General features: G+C 37.0%; 1 protein-coding gene across 1 annotated transcript; it reads left to right on the top strand.

Moving 5' to 3' along the window:
* The first annotated feature begins 12,273 nt into the window (after positions 1–12,273).
* On the top strand, positions 12,274–18,814 carry LOC135702812 (large ribosomal subunit protein eL22-like). The gene is made up of 3 exons (XM_065223852.1): positions 12,274–12,369; positions 12,612–12,779; positions 18,501–18,814. The coding sequence occupies exons 1-3, from the start codon at positions 12,358–12,360 to the stop codon at positions 18,765–18,767; spliced, it is 447 nt and encodes a 148-aa protein (XP_065079924.1). The 5' UTR covers positions 12,274–12,357; the 3' UTR covers positions 18,768–18,814.
* The last annotated feature ends 1,125 nt before the right edge of the window (positions 18,815–19,939 follow it).

Raw genomic sequence — 19,939 nt, forward strand, 5'->3', positions numbered from 1 at the left:
ATGATCATTGGACGATCACCGATTAAAATTTATCCAAGCCACACTCAACAAATAAATGTAGAACATATTCAATTATGGTTTTGATGAACATTTCGACAGTGAGCATTCATAAGGGCGTATACGCGATGATCGATTCTCTTCATCGATTTTCTCTTTTCTTAATAACTCGCTAGATTTAACGTTTGTCGGTGCGTTTGTTGTTGCTTTTGAAAGCCAATACAACCTATTACAACTCTACATTGAACAAATTCTACAAAATTGTTTCGCTTAGCTGTAGCAATGCAAAGAGAAAAACGATGAAGAGAATCGATCATCGCGTATACGCCCTTATGCATGCTCACTGTCGATTTGTTTTTTAGAATCGATCAAAGTTATTTACACTCCTTTCCTTCTTACTCCCTCAATTCAAAATGGAATCCGCTCGCTTGCCGCCCCACCTGACCTTATCGCTGTCCTGGATGAAGCTGATTTTCACCTTCTTTTATAATGCGTTTATTTTTTCTAGGCTCATTTGCTGTAGCTTTGCGGAGCCGATATTCATTGTTTGGATAACAAAATTACTTTAAACTAACGTTAGTAAAGCGGGGGCTGATTACTCGCGGCTATCTCGAGGTTAGGGGTAACAAATTGTAACAACTGGATGGCAGGGTAAGGATTGTAAACACAAGGTTTGGAGAGCAATGTGCTCTTGATCTCGAACTAAGCGACACTCTGATTAAAAAGACGAACATGGGGGTACACCGATGGGCAGCTAACAACTTGGGAGAACACAAGATGACACTAACTACTAAATCCTCAGATCTATCCGTATTAAAAACACATAACTTAAATTCAAATAGTCGAGATCTCGGCTTGCCAAGACATCTCTAACGGGTATCGCGGGTTGTTTTCCTCGGGCCTAGAGGGATGTGGATAACTCAGATCTGGCAACACGGTGTAAGGTAATCTGATTTTCCCCTTCTGTTGCAGCAGCTCTGTTCAGTTGTGTTCTTAAAAATACAAAGCATACATTGCATTACATGATAATGTTTGTCGCTATCTGCGTTGTTGGTTTTTTTTTTCTTCGCTTGTGTTCTCGGTCCAGAAATTTGTAGCATCGCGAGTGAAATCTTTATGGTTTCTCTACTAGCTCTCTCACTCAGCTTTCTTCCTGGTGTCGTCATCATGCCCTTGTCCTCCTGTAGTGTTTTGGTCCGATCCGTCATATATTGAGAAACACCGAATTCTTTCGTTATAAGTCGTGAGAATGCGATACTTCTCATTATTATCATGAGTTTCTAGAAACTTTTCCTTGAGTTGCTGAATGATTTCATCATCGTTTGTAGTAGGCACACTGTCAGTACTTCTGATCGATTGTAAACTGGGTGTTTTTAGTGACTCTGAAAATGAAGTTAAAAAACATATTTGACATTACTGTAAACACTACACTACATTCGAGCCTGACGTTACAAAGTTTTCAATATGCTATAATGTGACGTCATGCTCGTTTGACTCATGGCTACCAATGTAAATACATTTTTTAAATACAATATTCACCTAGGCTGTTGATAGCAGGAACTCCGGATGGTCCAGCGGTGGGCTCTTCGAGTGCGGGTTTATACAGTTTGAGGTAGCAATTTCTGCATATGAAGGAACTGCCATCTAATTTCACTTTTTTCTTCACCGCATGCACTTGAAGAGCTTGGGTAAGAATCCTCTTTAAAGCATTTGAAACCCACAAACAACAACAAGAACACCTAAAATTCATCGTTTATAAAACACTGGCTGTACAGAATATCTTTGGATTAACAGAGCTTTTGTTTCCTTACTGATTATTTCACTTCTAAGTTCATCCTTAAATATACCACCATGCATTGTACCTACGAACGAACAGTAAGAATAATTATAGAAATTTTCGAAAAAGCAATATGGAAAATGAGTAGAAGACAATGAGCAAAAAGTTTGGTTTTCCTATAGTAATTTCTATATAAACTTCGAATAGTTTGTGCCAAGTCAGTTTCTTACCAAGGGAGTTTTCCATCAACTGACATCACAATCCGTACGAAATCTGCTTCATAAGAAAAGTCTTAAGGGCAGAGTAGCTCTTAAGAAGCCATGGTTGTTCGCAAAAAAATATCAAAAAAAGATTGAAGTGGGTCTAGGACCCCATTTCATGGACCAGTGATGACTGGAATAAGGTTATCTGGTCAGACGAGACGAAAGTAATGCTATTTGGGTATGATGGTATCAATGGTGATGGCGATCACCCAGTTTAATCATGGTTGATAAGATTGAAGATTTTTTTTTTTGAATAAATTTTAATCATTTTTGATTCTATTTTAATAATTTTTGATTGAATTTTAATCTTTTTCGATTATATATCAGTATTGAAAAAGAATAAAATTTAATACTGGTCAGATTATTTCGAATTCAATCATGCTTGACTACTGCCAAAGTAATCATGGCTCGGACTCAATAAGGTGAAGCGGGAATCTGCATACTTTTTAAGCTTTTATGATTTAATTTATCTTTGAGTGTGGTTTACCCATTAATGGGTTAATGGGTGGTCTGTCAATAAATGGGTGTTTTTACCAATTTTCTTAAATAGTGTTTACCGTAAAATGAGTGAAAAATACCCATTTACACTATCTGTCCATAAATGGGTGGTTTTTACCCATTTTTTGGATTGTGTTTACCGTAAAATGGGTGAAAAATACCCATTTTTTTAATTGTGGATGCAAGCGCTTGGTTATTAAATTTTGTCCTCTTTGATATAAAGAACTTTCTAATAAATTAAAAATAAATGCCGGTGTTCCGATAAAATTTTATTACACTAAATATTATAATACCATATTGGATAATTTGTATTCCCTGTCCATGGATGAGGGACTTGATGATCATTTCATGTACCCAATACTAATACCTTTCTCTCTATTCTTTTATTCGTTTTCTATATCCCTTCACCATCACCCCATATCCCATCATCTTGACGAGAGATGAGTTACTTGCATGGTGCACGCCCAAGTCGTACTACAGGATAATATGCCGAGCGTGGTTATATCACAAAAACCTCGACAAAAACCACGCCGGAACGGAAATCGATGGAGCTGAGGAATAATGAGGTAAATTCTACACAGTATTTTAAAGGAACCAACTCTAAGCAGGTAATAATAGCAATTAATAATCAAACAACCATAAAAAGGTAAGAATGAATTTATTTATTTTAAATACAGTAATGACCTGATTTTGTCAGCCCCTCCGCGCTTCAGACATTTTTCTTTCAATAATTTCACATACCCATAAATCTAATTTTTTTTCATTCATCGTTAAGAAGGATATTTAAAGGTTCAAAAAGATTACTGAAAAAGGGCATGGGTTTTGTAGAACATAGGAATACAGACAAAATCGGAACATTACTGTATTCCATTTACATATTTCCGGAGAGCTTCGAGGTTGGAGCGTAGTTGCTTTTGTAGTTAGGCACGTCATTTGTCTTTTTCTCGCGGATTGGGGCTCAGTCTGAAAAAAACCTCGGAAAAAACTAATAACACAAACAGGTAAAGGAATAGTTCCTTTATGATTTGGTATAGTTTGTTTGCAAGATTGTTTTTTTGTTCGCGGGAGACCGGCGATTGACGTGTTTGTTTGCAGGGGCGATTGCGCCCAGATTTTGGGGTTCTCCGGATTTATGGTCGTAATCTAATACACACATTTGATCACAATACGAGCCTAAAAGCTGCAGTGACCTATACACGGTAACCAGCGTAAACACATAAATGAGTAAAAAAAATACACATTTTTTATATATATATATGCAGCTGTTAAAAAATTTGTAAATTTGGAGATCATAAAATTTGTAAAAAAAATACACATTTTAAGAATGTAGTTCATTCCTCGTTCTGCTAGCGAATGAGCAACATTAGGGTCTGTTGTCTCGTCACACGGCATAGCTTTGAAAGTGTTTTTTCACCGCGAAACGTTATTTTCCGGAAAAAGTTTTTGTGCCTCAGGTGACTGGCGAAGCCTACGGTCGGACTGTCCACCTTTAAAACCCGCTTCGACGATACCGAAATTCGGCATACGGCAAAACACACGGACGGTGTGTACAACTGGAAACAATAACCAGCAGAAAGCAGTGAGCCACCGCACGGACATCTATTGTGGCAGAGCAGCAACAGTATAAGCAGTAGAAACGGTAAGGGCAAATAGTAGCACGTATCTGTTTTTTGTATACCCATTCCTCTGACTGTTTGCTTGTGAATCGTCTGTCTCTCCCCCAGTGGAATCGTTCCACATAGGGTGGTTCGTAAATCAAAAAAAGTAAAAAAAAAATAAATTAATTACTTCTTAACGAAAGTTTTAAATTTCGTACACTGATAAAACAGCAAAGATTTTATTTATGTAATTTCACACATAACTTTCATAAAACACCCCACACATAAATTTTATAAATATCATAAACACGATATGTGTCCTACATATACCAAGTATGTGTACCTCAAATAAACGTCATGTTTTGTGTCACATGGCAAAAAAATATGTGTGGTACACATAAAAAATATATACACCCGACTGCCTGACCGCGGAAGAGGTGAATTTCAAAATGGAGACTGGAAAATGTTACGAAGAACTTTAACAAGTAGAGCGATGGGGCCAGGTGGAACGGGAAGCAAGTGGATTAATTTGCCGATGCCGGCAGCTTGGACATCAAGGATCAAGTCTCGGATCAAATACAGCATCAGTGAGAAAGAGTAAGTTTCGGGATGAATTTTGAGTTTAAAGTAGCTAATTTCGACACCTTTTCTAATTTCAGTTGTAGTTGAGCGCTAAGCTTCCGGAATCACCACTCACTATCGAACGCTGCTATAACCATCATCCAAAGAGCGGAAGAACTACTGACTGCTCTGAACCTGATAAATGACGAGAAATCGATGACGATGACAAAGGGAGCCCAAAAAAAAAAATCGTCAAAATTGTCGTCGTCCTCTTCCGGTGCTGAAACAGTATATTAGTAAGAAGGTCGTGACATTTTTAATCAGTTACCTGAAGGAGGACTACTAGAGCGAAAGGTCATGAATAAATGATTATGAGAATAACTGTAGTGATGAGAAAAAATATATATTGATAAATTGCATTTTTTTCGCTTAGTAAAAAGAACCTCTTCATGCTTTGCAGGACTGCCTCGCGTACAAGAAGCGTACCAACAATGTGAAGCGTTCAATAAAAGAAAGCTCTAAGCTAACGTTTGCAGAAATGGTTAAGTTGCAAAATGGAACCTCTGCTTCGTTGGCATCAACACTTTTGAGATTTTGTCTTCCGATGAACTGGACTCTGACATAGCAGATGAGAGTGAGTCTCCGGAGGTACACGCCCCCGGTAAAAGGAAGCCGACTAGCTCCCCGGGAGTGCGCCGGAAAAAAAAATAAAACCACTCTCAAAAGCATGCAAAAATCTGAAGGAAGCGGGGATTCATTGAAAAAGCCGAACAAATCGGTAATTGCTGCTCCATCTGATCCTTGCTGCAGCTTTTCCACCCCGCCGCTACCTAATAAAGGTAATCGTAAGAGGTTACCAAAAATAAACATCACGTCTACTCGCAATTCAAAGAAAACTCTCTCGTCCAAGCGAGGAAAGATTAAATTTAAGGACATTGTGGATAATATTTTGTATGCCCTCGGCTTTCCCGATGAATCGCCACTTCGAGGGCTTATTGACCTGCTTGTTTCTATAGTCGGAAACTACTTCAAGCAATTGACTGCATCATGGCCCCTCATTGGTGAATTCATATCTTTCGATGGATAATTCGTCGAGTGAGGATCAAGATATGATCACTTTATTACAATGGAACTGTCGTAGTTTAATACCTAAATTAGACTCGTTCAAGTATTTGATTCACAATTCTGATTGTGATATATTTGCACTCTGTGAAACCTGGCTTTCTTCTGAAGATGAACTAAACTTCCACGATTTTAAAATTATCCGCCTGGAGTGAGATGATTCATATGGTGGCGTACTTTTGGGGATCAAAAAGTGCTACTCCTTCTATAAAATCTCAATCCCAATAATTTCAGGCATTGAAATTGTCGATTGCCAAATAAATGTGAAGAACAAAGATCTTTGCATAGCTTCTGTATATGTCCCTCCAAGGACTTCCATAAACCGCCGTCAGCTTTGGAGTTCAGTTAATATCCTTCCATCTCCAGTTCTAATACTGGGCGATATAAACTCACACGGTACTGGTTGGGGCGAATCATACGATGACAATATTGTGATTTGTGCGACGATTTCAACTTGACTATCTTGAACACTGGTGAAGCAACACGTATAGCAAAACCTCCTGCTCGAGAGAGCCGTCTTGACATTTCTTTGTGCTCTAACTCACTATCATTAGATTGTCTGTGGAAGGTTATCAATGATCCTTATGGTAGTGATCACTTGCCAATTATTATTTCAATCAAAAGTAGTCGTCTAAAAACAGATCAGTCAATTCAAGTTCCTTTTAATCTCACGAGGAACATTGATTGGCAAAAATTTGTATCGGCGGTAACTCTTGGTATTGATTCTACCGATCCTCTACCACCACTGGAAGAGTATCGTTTCTTTACCGAACTAATCTACAAAAGCGCATTAGAAGCTCAGAAACGATGTGTTCCAAGTGCATCCCTCAAAAGAAGACCCGCCACCCCTGGATGGGATGACGAATGCACAAAGTTGTATCTTGAGAAATCCGATGCCTTTAAAGATTATCGTAGACATGAAAGATCTGAGCTTTTTGAAAAGTATCTAAAGCTTGGAAAAAAAGCTTAAAAACTTACTAAAAGCAAAGAAACGAAATTACTGGTGTACTTTTATCGAGGGACTTTCTAGAGAAACCTCGATGACAACGCTTTGGAAAAAGGCTCGCTATATGCGAAACCGCTCATCTTCCAATGAGAGTGAGGAATACTCCTCCCAATGGATATTCGACTTCGCTAAAAAGGTTTGTCCAGATTCTGTTCCAGCACAACCAACTTTACGGGATACAGCCCGAAGTAACGGTTCTCTGGATGAACCATTCACAATGCTGGAATTTTCAATGGCACTTCTTTCATCGAATAACTCTGCTCCGGGAAGCGATATGATCAAATTCGACCTTCTAAAAAACCTCCCCGATATCGCTAAAAGACGATTACTTAACCTATATAATTCATTTATGGAATTCAATATAGTTCCACCAGCATGGAGACAGGTTAAAGTAATAGCTATTCAAAAGCCTGGGAAACCAACGTCTGATCACAATTCTTACCGTCCGATCTCTATGTTATCATGCCTGAGGAAATTATTAGAAAACATGATCCTATTAAGACTTGACGCAATTTGGTTTCCGAAAGAGTAAAGGAACAAACGATTGTCTAGCGATGCTTTCATCTGATATTCAACTGGCCTTTGCGCACAAGGAGCAATTGGCTTCAGTCTTTTTGGATATTAAGGGCGCATTTGATTCGGTTTCCATAGACATACTGTCAGACAATTTGCACAGTAGTGGATTACACGGTATTTTAAATAATTTCTTGTATAATTTACTGTCAGAAAAACAAATGAGCTTCAATCTAGGTCAACTGAAAACTTCTAGAATTAGCTACATGGGCTTACCCCAAGGTTCATGTTTAAGTCCCTTACTTTATAATTTCTATGTCAAAGATATTGATAACTGCTTAGATAATCAATGCACGCTTAGACAGCTTGCAGATGATGCCGTGGTTTCCATGAGAGGTCCACGTGCAGAAATCTTGCAAAGACCATTGCAAAATTCCCTAAATAATCTGTCTCTCTGGGCAAGAAATTTAGGGATCGAGTTTTCACTGCAAAAAACTGAATTGGTAGTGTTTACAAGGAAGCGGTTTCCAGCCCAACTGCGTCTAAATCTTTTGGGCAGAGACATTACCCAATCTTTAACCTTCAAATACCTTGGAGTCTGGTTTGCTTAAAAATGCACTTGGGGTACCCACATTACGTATTTGAAACAAAAGTGTCAACAAAGGATCAACTTTCTACGATCAATTTCCGGGACATGGTGGGGTGCTCACCCGGAAGACCTCATTAAACTATATAAAACGACTATTCTTTCAGTTCTTGAGTATGGCTCTTTTTGCTTCCTCTCGTCAAGAAAAAGCCACCTAATCAAATTGGAACGTATTCAATATCGTTGTTTACGTATCGCCCTTGGCTGTATGTATTCAACACACAATATAAGCCTAGAGGTCCTAGCGGGTGTAAAACCCCTGCAGAACCGTTTCTGGGAGCTCTCATTAAGAATATTGATTAAATCAGTGCCAACATTTCAAAAGGGCGTAATTGCTTTTGTAAACAATGGCTTTAGACGTCGATTTCTCGCAAATGAAAACCCACCCCTCTAAATTACAAATTCTAGCTGATACAGGAAACATTCCTCTGCGTGCTGGTGTCATTTATTTTCATGAGTGAGCTTTCATTCGCGAGAAATCGACGACTAAAGCCATTGTTTACAAATGCAATTACGCCCCTTTGAAATGTTGGCACTGAAATGTAGTGTCAGTAACAACCTTGTGATTGAAAACTTCGAAGAAATGCTCGAATTGAGCATCCAGTCTAGATTCGTGCGAATCTATCTTAATTATATGTCATCGGATATTAGCCTTCCTTGCTATAACCCCTCTCGTGTATGCTTTACTAACTACAGTTCCCCCATTGACTATGATCTCTCCATGAACCAGGCTATTCAAGGAGTTCCATATCAACTTCGACCTATCTCAATTCCCCGCATTTTTGCTGAAAAGTACCAACAAGTCAATTGCAATAGAAGATTTTTCACTGATGGATCACGCATTGATGGATCCACTGGCATCGGCGTCTTCAATGAATACTCAACCGCCTTTCGGAAACTTCAGGAACCTTGTTCCGTTTATGTTGCTGAGCTAGCAGCAATCAACTTCGCATTGGGGATGATTTCCGATATGCTCATAGACCATTACTTCATCTTCTCAGATAGTCTCAGTTCGATTGAGGCTATTCGGTCGATGAAACAAGGTAGGCACTCATCTTATTTCCTTTCAAAGGTAAGGAGCAGATGAGTTTGCTGGTCGAAAGATCATATATGATTACCTTTGTATGGGTCCCCTCACATTGCTCAATCTCAGGTGGGCGCACAACAAGCCGAGATTTATGATAGAAGAATTTCACATCATGATTTTTTCCCATTAGTACGTCTGAGTTCTCTTTTAAGTTGGCAAAACGATTGGACAAGTAATTCTCTTGGGCGGTGGTTACATTCCATTATTCCAAATGTTTCTTCGAGAGCGTGGTTCAAAGGTCTGGATGTAAGTCGGGGATTCATTCGAGTGATGTCAAGACTTATGTCCAACCACTACTCGCTAGATGCACATCTCTATAGAATAAACCTCGTTGACAGCAATATATGTAGGTGCAGAACCGGTTATGATGACATCGATCACGCAGTTTGGTATTGCCCGGGTAATGACGCCTCCAGAGTGCGACTATTGGATACCCTAGTGGCCCGAGGTAGACAACCCTTCCGTGAAGTAAGAGATGTATTGGGAACACGTGATCTTCCCTACATGCAAGCGATCTACGAATTCCTTTGTTTGTCTGATGTTAGAGTTTGATGTGACTATCCCCTCCTTTCCAAACAATTTTCCGCCATTGTGTCCCAGTCTTATTATCCTCCTGTTCCTGTGCTACTGGCCCTTGCCCAGCCAGGATTTGGTCAACCGTCCGAGAGTAGTATCTGAAGGAGGCTTCAGAAACCAGTTTCCTACCTAGATCCTTCCAATTGAAATTGTTACCCACTAACCTCGAGCCCGCCACGAGTAATTGGTACCCAATACTAACCTAGAAATACTGCTATTTAAAATGTAAATCAAACATTACTGATTTTGGCTCCGCAAAGTGTCACACATGACTGAGCCTAGTAAATAAACGAACTAGTTTAAAAAAAAGAATGAAGTACCAGTCAAAAAATGTGTATTTTTATACTCATTAATGGGTAAAAAAAACTTCAAACTTTGCTGCATCCTGATTTGTTGACGCACGCCATTTGCTAAATTTTCTGTGAAGAACAGCAGGTAAATGGAGGAACTACGGTCCAAACTGGACAGTGCGCAACGATGGACATGCTAGAGGGTAGGTGATTTATACTTTTGTCATACACAGCAAAAAAAAAATGTAATATCGATCCACGTAATTCAAGCTGATGTATGAAATAATGATGTAATAGCAAAAAGCAAATACAATATTACATCAATGGACGTAATTTTGTTCTCAAAATTGATGTACATCGTACAACGTAATATTACACAACCGGCGGAATGATCTCTGTGCAGCTGTTTAGATGTAATATTCAACAACTTTTTTTTTTCTGTGTAGCTTTTAGTTTTAGTTTAGTTTACATACTTCATATACTGATTTTTGTTTTTCTTCCCTTGATTTGTTTTGCGTGCTGACCACCAATGCTACCGACGCCAGGGAGGAAGCTCTCATACCTGGACCCTACCTATCGACCCATCACCCATTATATTTTAGTTCTAGAAATGATTACTTTTTACACATTTTGCTGTAAAAACCGTTTTTGAAAATTGTGTAAAAAATACACTTCTTTTGATGTTTGCTGGGTTTACATATAAATGTGTAAACGCAGTTTACACATTTTATGAGTAGACCCCTTTTTTCACGAAATGTGTGAAATTTTACACATTAATGTGTTTACGCTGGTTACCGTGTATTGTTAGAATTGTGTATCGCATGGAGAGCCCAACCGAGATGTTAGCCTATTAAGACTGCAGTTGGTCAACTCTCGAAAAAAAATATTGGATAATTTGTATTGACTTATCCGTAAGCCTCTCCAACATTTTGGATTCTAACCTTTTCCGGAGATCGTCTATTTTCGCTAAATATGCTGCGGACAGTAAAGGGTCAAGGCCGGCGCACAATAGATACGTTTTCAGGTTTTTTGACAGTTAGCCCATGCATTATCTGTCAAAAACCCGAAAACGTATGCATTGTGCGCCAGCCTTCACCCACATTAGATCCGTTTGCGTTGCGTTGACGTAAATTTGACAGTTAGACAATAGATTTAGCTGTCACTTTGCCGCAACGCGTCCGATCCGGATCTAATGTGCGTGGGCCTTAACTGTTTGTATTCCCAATGAGTCGGTGACGGAAATGAGACGATAAAAATTTCGAATTGTATTTTTTTTTCACCCATTAGTGGGTAAAAATATACCCATATAACCCGTGAACTGATTCTTTTAATGGGTATTTTTTCACCCATTTTATGATTTCAAAATGCCTCCATTTTTGGATAGCTGCATACATGGTTTGAAAATGGGTATTTTTTACCTAGTATGGGTTTTCGCGAAACCGTGTACGCGTGTTTTTTGCACGCTATTTCAAAACTTCCTAAATTTGGGTACAATCCACACAGATCGGTCAAAACTGGACCTACCCAAAAATGGGTAAACTGGTGGCCTGAATTTATAAAGAGGTGACATCTTATCCATTTGACAGGTCTTCTGCTCGATTGGAATGACTTTTCCTATGACTTTGACAGACGATCGATTGTTCCAATTTTGACATGTCGTCTCTTTATAAATTCAGCCTCTTTAGGGTAAACTATGTTCGGAGTGACAAGTTGACAAATGAACAAAATCGAACGGATTCATGTTGATATATGTATGTATATATCTTGATAGAGCTGGAATTAGGGCGTAACAGCTTTTGTAAACAATCACTTATTTTGATGATTTCTAGAAAGTTAAGGCTTGCCAACGCAAATCAATAACACCAACGGGTAGGGGGAAGAGTTCCCCTACCTGACGGTTATGCTGGTTTGCGTGAGCGTGCCTTGAGTTTAAAGAAATCATCGATAGAAGTCATTGTTTACAAAGGCTGTTACGCCCGAATTCCAGCTCTCTCTAGATATGATATGTTGTCCATTTGTCAACTTGTTACTCCCAACATAGTTTACCCATTTTTGGGTAGGTTCAGTTTTGACCATTTTTGGGATGGTTGAGGTTTGAAATCAATGAGCTGGATTACCGAGGTGAAGCAATCACTCACACAACCACTGTACGATACACGCAAGCACACGCAAGTAGTGACGTCACTACTTGCGTTTACGTTGATTTTTTGGTTTACTAATACAACCCTATTTCACGATCTGCTTAACCTTTCTCTGTACTCATTGGTTTGGTTTGTGGTTTGGTGGTTTGGCGTGTGCATTATTTATTCCTACCTTAATAAAACATCTTTAGTAGTCATCTTGAAAGAACTTGACGTTGCTACCAACCTTCCGAAATTGTTCACCCTGATTTCTTTTTCGTCCAACTTTTGTAAAGCAACGTCATGGCTCCAGTGGTGTGTTTCAAATTATTAATTTTTCTAGTGCATTCTTAGAACATTACTCTTCGTTTCACGATTCTTGGATGCTCGAAATTGTAAAGAAATTGGAAGATTATGCATTATGAACTGTCCGAGCGGTTTGACACCGCTAAGATCTTTTATTGTTGAATGCGATATCTCCCACGTGTGCTGAGCAAATGTTCAATAGGATGTATTCCGGTGATTTTGATAAATAAAAATGTTCCTTTCGTTTTTAGGTGAAAGCCGTCGCGTCTGTCAAGACGAAACCCGGCAAGGGTGGCAAACTGCCCAAGAAGCAGCTGCTACGAGGCAAGAATGCCCTGAAGAAAAAGAAGGAGCACTTGCGTTTTGGAGTCGACTGCACCAACATTGCCGAAGACAATATTATGGATGTCGGTGATTTCGTAAGTATACGAACGAATCCTCATTATCCTGATTACGGATTGTTAAAAAAAACGCTGATAATAGTTTCCGCTGCCCGATTCTTGATAGAAGCTAACTAAATTGTATCCCCTACTCATTGTGTACCGAGATACATACATAACCACACTTTTCCATCAGTGGACTTTGTTTACTAACATCGAAATCATACCCGGTTATCATTTCCGGTCTTCCTGCTATTGGGTAGGCAATCTCTACATTTCAACCATATACAGTCTCTCCCTTACTCGACTTATTCAAGGGACCATAGGCTCGTAAAGTAAAAAATCTTAATTTCTGCATATTAGCCAAGAATGCAATAGTCTATTTAGCTATTCTTTATTTGAAAGATTTTAGCCATTTCTTGACATAAAAATTCACAACCTAAAACCGTTGTAGTAGATCACAATTTTAATTCACAGTGATCCGGGAAAAAAATAGGCGTTTGGCCATAGGAACAATGTGTCTCCTCCCTCCTAATAACACTAGTTTACAAATAAAAGTAAAAAAATAACTTCAATGTTCGATCTATGATCCTTATGTAAAATCGTGCGCTGAATCAAAAAATGTAAAATCCCAGTAGGATATTTTTCTAATGTTATTTAGTTGGTCGAAAGAAAATTTTCTTATCTTTAAGTTGGCCATAAAATAATTTAAATAGCTTCATTACAGCCGGAGCTATTTGTATTTTAGTAAACAAACCTTTTTTGAGTGATATTTCATTTTTTAGCTGTATCTAGAAACCTACCGAGATTTTTTCTGACTACATTTTTGGATTCAACAATCGATTTTACATGGGAAATGACCACCAGCTTACAAAGTTCAAATATGCTGTGAACTAGTGTAATCAATTAATTGTATACATTCTACAAGAATCTCTTGCAGGCCTAATGCCTACTGAAACTGTTCATTTCATTTTTGTATGCACAAAATACTTTTCTCTAACGCGAATACTTGAACAATGTAGCTCAAATGTGAATTTTTTTTGTAAGAAAATAAGGTTTATAAGTAGTTTCTAATAATTAATCGGTTTCGATATTTGATGATGCCAATACACCAGTAGTTAATTTCCTGTTTATATTATTTCATATAGAAAATAGCGGTCATTAACAAATTTTTTTTTTTTTTTTTTTTTTATTTATTTATTTATTTATTTATTTATTAGGGGGATTTACGTATTCTCGGCAATATCTATGTAACGCGCACATTTGCCGTTTTTGGTTGTTTATATTCATCTGATGCCTGCTGCTTTATCAATTCCCAGGGCTGGTAGCGAGTCGCTTTTTAGTGATAAAAAGTCTCTGTTTAAGGCCAAGTCACTAAAGCCACTTTTTCTTGTAATAAGTCACTATTTTCAACTTTGTAGCGTGAATTTATTTCAAGATTGATTATTCTTTGCGTTGTGACCTTTAATTGTCTTTCTCTATATACACGATGTCTACTAGTTTTTGTGGATAAAATTACCTGAGTTTTCCAAGTAAGTCCAAGATCTTAAAATATTAAATGTCTTAAAGTTTCGTATTCCATGTACAAGTTCAAGATAATGCAAATATTCAAAGTGCCAGAATTAAGTAAGCAAATAAATGATTTATTTCAAGTTCGTAATTACCTATATGAAAGATTAGGAATCTTCAATGCAGTCTCATTAACTTTACAACAATTGTAGGAACTTTGGAGAAGTTCTGAGGAATGAAAGGAAATGCTGAGAATTTCAGTGAAGCTCTATAAACAAACTGTAGGAACATAAGGGAAGTTAACACGCTGAAAATATGGGAAACTTACTGGAAGCTGTCAGAACCTCAAAGCGGTTCTTTTAGCACCCGAGACTTCTCAGGAATTTTTATTTTAAATTTTTTTTAAAGAAGTTCTAAGCACCTCGAAAAGCTGATTAAAAATCTATAATCGTAAATTTAGATAAATTCAAGATAAATCCATGATGTACTGGAAAACAAATCGTAAACCCGCAAATTTCAGAGAATTTATGAAAACTTCAGAAATATTTCAGAAACTTTACAGAAGTCCAAAGAATTTCAGAGAAATTTAAAGGTGTTGACGAGAATTCTATTTATTTCCCAGCAGGCTTGCAATTGCTCATTACAGCTCAAATGCTAGTTTTCGTAATTATGAAACTATGGGATACTATAATCATAATTTTATTTGTAAGAAGCGAGAAGAGGTGGTAAAGTTTGTGTATGACATAAAATTAGTCAATTTTGCTTTCAGAAGGTCACAACTAACGATTTTATGACCGCTGATTGCTCGCTCATCGTTACAGCTAATCGCTATTGTGACCCTCTGAAAGTTAAATTGACAGGTTTTATATGTCATACACACACTTTACCTTCTTTTCTTGCATCTTGTAAATAAGAATTATCATTAAAATATCTCATTGCTTCAAAAATCTGAAAAATAGCATTTTAGCTGTAATGAGCATTTGCAAGCTTGTTTCCCAGCATAACCGAGGTCTTCAATAGAAATAAGAGCTTTATGGAAACTTCGAGAACTTAGGTCAAAGAATCAAAGGGCAGTTCAAATAATTTATAGGAAATATTGGATACCTTAAATAAGTTTCGAGAAACTCAGTGAATTTCCAAAAACTTCAGCAAAGCTCCGAGAGAATTCCTGGAAATTTTATGAACATCCGGAAAACATGAGAGTATTTTAAGGGTGTTATATCATGGAGATTTCAAGAACTTTAAAAAATGCGAAAATTTAGCTTAGTTGATTAGAGAACATCAACAAAGAACTTTTAGTAAGATGCGATATCTTCAAGAAATTCCAGAGAACTAAATATAGATATTTTTAGATAGTTCCGAAGTACTTCGAGGACGATCAGAAAGCTTCAGAATAATCCCATTAACTTAAGCAAATTTGCAGCGACTAACAAGGAGTTCCGTGGAATTATAGGGTATTCCAAGAATTCTATGATTGATCATAAAATGTCAGAAGCGTCAGGGAATTATGAATATATATCAAAAAATTTGCTGGATGATTAAACAAATTTAGAGAACTTCAGGTAAGCATAGATACGTTCAGGGAAAAGTGAATGTTAATAATAAGAAACAGCCAAATTAATTGATTTCAGTCAAGTTGCGGGTTCTTAAAAAAAATACTGATAAATTCAGGGCAGTCTAGAGAACTTTAAAGAAATTCAGCAATCGTTTAGGGACCAGGAAGTCTAGACTATTGAAGAAGTTTTAAATTAGTCGATAATTTAAGGGAAATTTTATGAACTTCAGAAAAATCTTGAGAACTTTATTGAAAATCATAGAACTATATTAATTATTTCGTTCTAATTTCATGAAAATTGCGGGAGCACAAAAGTTCCATAAATTTAGAAAAACTTCGGAACTTCACAGAAGAACAGTGGTCTTCTGAAACCAAAAAAAATATTTAGCTATTTATCAATTTTATCTAGATGAACGCTTCATTGGGACGGTACTAATACATATTTTTGGTCGCTATTTAAAATTTAGTCGATTGCTGTATTTATGCATGGGCCATTTCCCCTATTTGTTTAAATTTATTTCTTACGGAAGATTAATCCACTGTGAATCTTTAAAGTTCAAAGTGTGAATGAAAATAACGGGAAAAATTAAATGTTTGTATTTTAAAATTCATTATTTTCTTTAAAATATCCTTAGTAAGAATTTTTTTAAATTCTTTGAGCCTTCAAAAAACAAGTTTTCCTGAGGATTCCCTGTTTTCCAGATTTTTGTAGTTAGTAGACACCGTGACTAATACCGTGGGTTTAGTTATAAATTTTCTATTGTATTTTTCGCTTTAAAGGTTCATATCGTACATAAGTGTTTATGAGATAATAATTGAATAAGTCATTTATTTGATGCGCCTACTTTTAGGTCACTTTTTAGTCGCTGTTTTTACAACTATAGTTAACCTTTTAGTCACTTATTTATTCAAAATGGTCACTAAAATCACTATTTCTCACACCAGCCCTGCATATTCAAATCGATAGTATTGTCCCAAACTGTTTTAAAACAATGCTCCTAACTTCTCAGGTGAGTGTGACTATTATCGGCAGCCTCTTTTTCTTCGGCAACCTTTTCTTGATTCGCTTGTTAATCTGATGGTCTATTATCGGCAACTTGAAATCAGCAGCATTTTGTAGTGCGTGTGTTTCATTTCAAGTAAAACAGGAAAACAAAATGTGTTTGCTCAGCCATAAAAACCTTATCAGATCAGATGCTGTAAGTCTTAGGAATCTTTTGAAAACATTCAACAAAGTATTTTGGTGAGAAAATACAGTGAAGTTACCGTATAAATTGTTGTTCCCGAAAACAGTCAATGGGTGCCGAAGCCGACATTTACTCTATTTGATAAATAAGAGGTTTGTAATATTCTATTCTTTTGCCTCTAGCTGTTTCAATAAAGTATAGTTACAATTAATCTTTCCCTAATATTTATGCATATTCTTTTCGAGATAGTTAAAAGTATTTGAAGCATTTACTAGTGGAAATTAATATAAGGACACTTTAAAAGCCATGGCTCCTCTCAAATCTATAGAATCAGAGGAATTCTATATCATGTGTTTTTTTGGAAGCCACATTATCATGCTACAATATGAGCCTAAGAAAGAACCAATTGCATCATGTAGGGGAAATGGCTCTAGTGTTGGCCTATGGATCTAAGATTGGGCCCATCGCTAAAAGTCTGCTATTTATCAATTTTATCTAGATGAACGCGTCATTGGGACGGTATTAATGGATATTATTGGTCGCTATTAAATATTTAGTCGATTGCTGCATTTATGTATGGGCCCAAATTAGGGCCATTTAGGCCGACATTACATTCATTTCCCCTTCGTAGGAACAATAAATACGAAACGAAATTTAATTATTTTATTCATGTGTTTCACTTATACATTTTTGCCAAAACATAAGCCTTATACATTCCATAAGACAAAACACATAGGTCCTATAAGAATGCATACAAGGATGTGTGACTGCTTATACATTTCATTTGACACATGATCTTCATTAACTTCTTGCAAAGCGTCTGCTTATTAGTTGTCTTATACATTTTATGAATAATTAGCATTAGAAATTTGCCAAAAGCCAAAAGGAGATTTCTATCCGTGAATGGAAATGTGTTTTTCTCCTTCGGAAATAAATATAAGCACAAGCACGGCATACAAAAATGTATGGTAAATTGGCCATTTTCGAAACATTACATAGTATGGCACCAAAATAATAAAAGAGTTAGTACAAATAATTATTAAACTTCATTTCTGAAAAGTGATCCAATCGCTAGAAGTTCTCGAACATCACAAAAATCATTGGTTGATCAGCGATGATCACATAGGAGATACTTACATTTCAGTGAAGTAGAGCCCACCGAGATAATAGCCTAGTATGATTAATTACGTTGGTAAACTCTTGAAAAAAAAAACTGAATTTGATTTCCCAATCATTCATCAAACGTATTATGCATTGTTTTTTATTATGATCAAAGAATTCAGTTTGAATTATTTATTTTGATGATTATGTTTTATGACGATATCATGTTGAATATGCTGCATAGGCTATACTTTGTTCGCATTCCTGTCAAAAATAAACCAATCACGCCTGAATCACAAACTTTATCCAAAACTATACCCAGTTGTTTCGTCTTGTCTTGGGGTTGACGAGCTGAGCAGTATTTTGATCATCTAATCTATTTTCAATGTTTTCTCTTCCATTTTCCAGGAAAAGTACCTGAAGGAACGCTTCAAGGTCAACGGAAAGACTGGAAATCTTGGAAACAGCGTATCTTTCGAACGACAGAAGATGAAGGTCTACGTCAACTCTGATGTGCACTACTCCAAACGCTATCTGAAATACTTGACCAAGAAGTATTTGAAGAAGAACAGCTTGCGTGATTGGATTCGTGTCGTATCCAACGATAAGGATTTGTACGAACTGCGCTACTTCAGAATCAGTTCCAACGATGATGAAGAAGAAGATAACGAGTAAGCTTTCTGAATACATGTAAAGGCTTCGGTTTAAGAAGTTCAAAATGATATCCAAACTTGTATAATTCTAAATGATTCGAAATCCGACCAAGTGTTGTTGTTAACCCTAAGATGTTTTGCATGATCATGAACATTAGGTAAGGTTAAGGTGAATCGCTGTGGAAGTTTTATTCCTAATTTATCTAATTTACACCTTGCAATTTCAAGAGCACACATATCGAAAAAGGCAACAAGGAAACTGGAACTTTACGTTTGCTGCAATGCAGTTAACAGGGAGTTCCAATTTCATGAGCGGTGTCGTAACAGTCCGAGATTTGTGTTCTAGAAAACTATTAGCGAATTCGTTTATTATCGGGGAACGAAACCGAATTTTTCGTCAGTGCGAACCTCAACCTGAGCTGGGGTTTAAAAACAAACGATCAAACTGACGTTTGTCAGAAAACAAGCAGACCCAATCTTGATACCCCATCCAGGTTGGAACTGAATAATACTGGATTAACAATAGAAAAGGGCCCATCAGCATTTGTAAACAAACCGTTCTAAAGCCCTTTCCTCACAAAGCGAAAGCAGCCCACGCAAACCAACACCATAATCGGGTAGGCGAAACTTTTCCCTATCCGATAATAGTGTTGGTTTGTGTGAGGAAGGGGCTTTAGAACGGTTTGTTTACAAATGCTGATGGGCCCTTTTCTATTGTTGATCCATTATTATAAACGAATTCGCTATATAAGTGATAGTAGGGCATATCAGCCATCATGACGGGCAGTGATCATGATCATTAGCAAATTGATATTTTTCCGCTGTCATACACTCTCAATAGCACGTGTGATATTGGAGCAAAATATAATGCTTGATATTGAATTTAGAAGCTCCTTTGATATTGCGAGACTATTCACAACGAGTGAAGTTAAAGGTGAGAGTTGAATTGACGCAAAAATGATTCCATTGCACCTCGTTTTCTTAAGCGCTCATTACACATATCAATATATTAACATTAAATTGACATACTGACAATAATATTGAAAAGGTGATATTGAAGACGATAATTGATGGCAAGTATTGACGAAAAGCTGATTTTAATTTCATTTTGTCAATCCTCAGAATGTGTTGACAAAAAACCGTAAATTTCGCCATCAATATCATCAATATACGAATATTGACAACATTAATGGC

The sequence above is a fragment of the Ochlerotatus camptorhynchus genome, unplaced genomic scaffold (assembly GCF_037179485.1).
Source record: "Ochlerotatus camptorhynchus isolate MF236.1 unplaced genomic scaffold, CSIRO-AGI_Acam_v1.1 ptg000199l, whole genome shotgun sequence".
Classification (NCBI taxonomy): Eukaryota; Metazoa; Arthropoda; class Insecta; order Diptera; family Culicidae; genus Ochlerotatus; species Ochlerotatus camptorhynchus.

Bases quoted from the DNA above. Each gene is read 5' to 3' on its own strand.
- LOC135702812 (XM_065223852.1), top strand. The intron at 12,780-18,500 runs GTAAGTATACGA...TCCATTTTCCAG, and splicing joins TTATGGATGTCGGTGATTTC to GAAAAGTACCTGAAGGAACG.